The following is a 3,201-nucleotide window of genomic DNA, read 5'->3' on the forward strand; positions in this document are numbered from 1 at the left end:
ATATTAATAATAACGATAACAATATAAATAATAATAACTGTAAGAATAATAATAATAATAACAACAGCAATAATAATAATAATAACAATAAAAATATAATATTAATAACATGTTCAATAATATTTATAATATTAATGACAATAACATTAATAATAAATATAACAGTAAAAATAATAATAACAATAACAATAATAATAATAATAATAATAACAATAACATTAATAGTAATAATAACAATAACAGTAACAATAATAATAACAATAACAGTAATGATAATAATATCAATATCAACAATAATAATAATAGTTTTTTCTTTTTTTTTTGATGGTCTGAGAATGCCATACTTTACGCACTAACCCAGGGCCCCTGCCTGCAAGAGGAACCCTTCACCATTTGGGTCCCTCTTAAAGTCCCCGGAGTGTCGGGCTCACCGTTGGAATAGGCACTACCGTCTAAACTCATATCCATCCTAGTGGCATAGTGAAATCATCCCGGCACCGCCATGTGGCATTACTTCGGAATGGTGCCACTGCATCAGGTCTCATTACGGGACTTTCCCTACGGCTCTACGGGACAGGAGCTTGGAGCAACGTTTGGGTCAAGTCTATGTGCCACTCATCTTCATCTTTTCTCTGCGCAAGGTGGTCCTGACATACCGGGCCACCTTGTTCCACTTCTCCTGACCTCGGAGCATTTTCTCGACAATGTTGTCTGACGAGATTTTTCCGAATTCTTGCTCCAAGGCGAGTCGTACGACGCTCCACCTAACACATTTGAAGAATGTGTGGTGGGCGTCGTCGACGGTCGAGTCGTCATAGGTGCAGTTGCCGTCAGCTACCTTCCTCATTTTTGCGAGTTAGGAGCAGAAAGACCAGACCATGCCGTGTCAAAAATTGAGTAAGGTAGAAGTCGACCTCCCTCACATCTCTGTTTAGCCAGCTGTCTAGCCGCCAGATGGGTCGAGCCGTCTATCTGCCCCGATGCTCCTGATTCCATCTGTTTTGCCAGGTCTCGATACTGGTAGACCTGGCGATCCTTGATGCCTCCTCCTTTCCCTGAACACACCTGTGCTGATAGACGAATTTCCTCTCTTGACCTAATAGATCGATCGGGATTACCCCGGCGACAACTAGCACTGCCGGTTCTGAGACAGAGCGGTAAGAGCACACTATTCGGAGGGGGCCCTCCTCTGTACAGCGGCTATACGCTTGCGGTATTTCTGTTTTCGCAGCGCCTCGTCCCATACTTCCGCACCGTACAGCAACACTGCTTTGGCGGAACGCTTTAGTAGTCTTCTCAGGCCATTGATCTTGCCAGGTTCTTCCAAGTTTCAACAACGCCATATGTGCACAAGAATCACGTATGCTCGCTCACCTTGCACCGTTTGATCTTGTGCCCTAAAGATCTTTATGATTGGATTAATCAATCCACACAGTCCAGGAGGTGGTCACGGCCGCTAAAATGACGGAGCGAGGCAATCGTCGAACTCGACCTTTGTGCCTGCTGGCCACCTTAGACGTGAGAGGTGCCTTCAACTCTGTCAGGTGTGACCTGGCAAGGGAAGCGCTCGAATGTAAGTTCGGCGATCCGAAGTACCTACTCCGAATTGTTGACGATTATCTAAACGAGCGCTACCTAGTATACAACACGAGTGATGATCCAAGAAGCTTGAAATTGACATTGGGGGCTGCCCAGGTCTCTAAACTGGGAACGGATATATGGAATATATTCTACGACGGTATCTTTCGTATGGCAGACGCAGAAGATACTTTCTTGGTTGGGTACGCAGATGACATTGCAGTTGTCATAACCGCAAGAAACACGGAGGGGGCACAGTTGCTGCTCAACCAAGTCATGCGGAGAGTTACCTCTTGGATGGAAGACCACGGGCTATCTCTGCCCAGAAGACAGGGATCGTGTTAATTACGAGGAAGCGCATCAACACCTTGCCCAGCTTCATTGTAGGAGACGCGGCGGTCCAGACTAAGTCGGCTGTCAAATATTTCGGAGTTATGCTTGACAACAAGCTTAACTATGGAGTGCATATTATTTGGGCAGCCGACAAGGCGGCAAAAGTATTAGCCTCACTGGGCATGCTCATGGCCAATGTCAGTGGTCCCTGGCCGTGCATGAGGAGACAGCTGATGCGTGCCGCCGAAGCAGTGATGCTGTACGGTGCGGAAATATGGGACGAGGCGCTGCGAAAACAAAAATACCGCAAGCGTATAGCCGCGGTACAGAGGAGGGGCGCCCTCCGAATAGCGTGCTCTTACCGCACTGTCTCAGAGCCGGCAGAGCTAGTTGTCGCCGTGGAAATCCCGATCGATCTATTAGCCCAGGAGAGGAAATTCGTATAGCAGCAAAGGTGTGTCCTGGGATAGGAGAGGGCATCAATGCTCGCCAGTTCTATCAGCATCAAGGCCTGGGAAAGTATATGGGAGCGGGAACGTGGGGGCACATGGACTGCTCGTCTCATCATTCAGCTAGTCTAGTGGATGAATCGGTTGGCGGGAGAAGTTGATTTCTACCTCACCCAATTCCTGACAGGTCATGGCCTGTTCCACTCCTACCTGGCTAGAATGAGTAAGGTAGCAAACGCCAACTACCTCTATGGGGACTCGATCAACGACGACGCCCACCAAACATTTTTTTTATGTACTCGGTGGAGCGCCGAACGACTAGCCTTGGAAAAAGATCTTGAAGACATCTCGCCGGACAACGTCGTCGAGAAAATGCTGCGTGGGCTGAAGGAATGGAACAAGTTGGCCTGGTACGTCAGGTCAATCTTAAGCAAGTAGAAGAAGGAGATGGGTGGCCCATAGAAGAGCCACCAACGTTGCTCCTGGTTCCTTCCACGTAGAGCCGAAGAGGGAGCCCAGTTAAGGGACAAGAAGCAGTGGCGCCATCCTGAAGTAATGCCACATAGCGGTGCCGGGATGGTTTTACTATGCCACTAAGATGGATATGAATTTAGTCCGTTGTGCCTATTCCAACGGTGAGCCCGACACTCCAGGGACTTTAAGGGGGACCCAAATGGTGAAGGGTCCCTCTGGCTGGCAGGGTCACTGGGTTTGTGCGTAAAGTTTGGCTTTCTCAGACCATCAAAAAAGAAAACTATTATTGTTATTATCGTTATTATCGTTTATATCGTTATTACTCTTATTACCATTGACATCGTTATTATATTTAATATCGTTTTTA

General features: G+C 46.9%; 1 protein-coding gene across 1 annotated transcript; it reads left to right on the forward strand.

Moving 5' to 3' along the window:
* Positions 1-2,495: 2,495 nt before the first annotated feature.
* Positions 2,496-2,798, forward strand: LOC146872148 (uncharacterized). The gene has a single exon (XM_085664329.1). The coding sequence runs from the start codon at positions 2,496-2,498 to the stop codon at positions 2,796-2,798; it is 303 nt and encodes a 100-aa protein (XP_085520455.1).
* Positions 2,799-3,201: the final 403 nt, after the last annotated feature.

This window comes from Vespa mandarinia, unplaced genomic scaffold, assembly GCF_050613455.1.
Source record: "Vespa mandarinia isolate Hongniang unplaced genomic scaffold, ASM5061345v1 scaffold_40, whole genome shotgun sequence".
Classification (NCBI taxonomy): domain Eukaryota; kingdom Metazoa; phylum Arthropoda; class Insecta; order Hymenoptera; family Vespidae; genus Vespa; species Vespa mandarinia.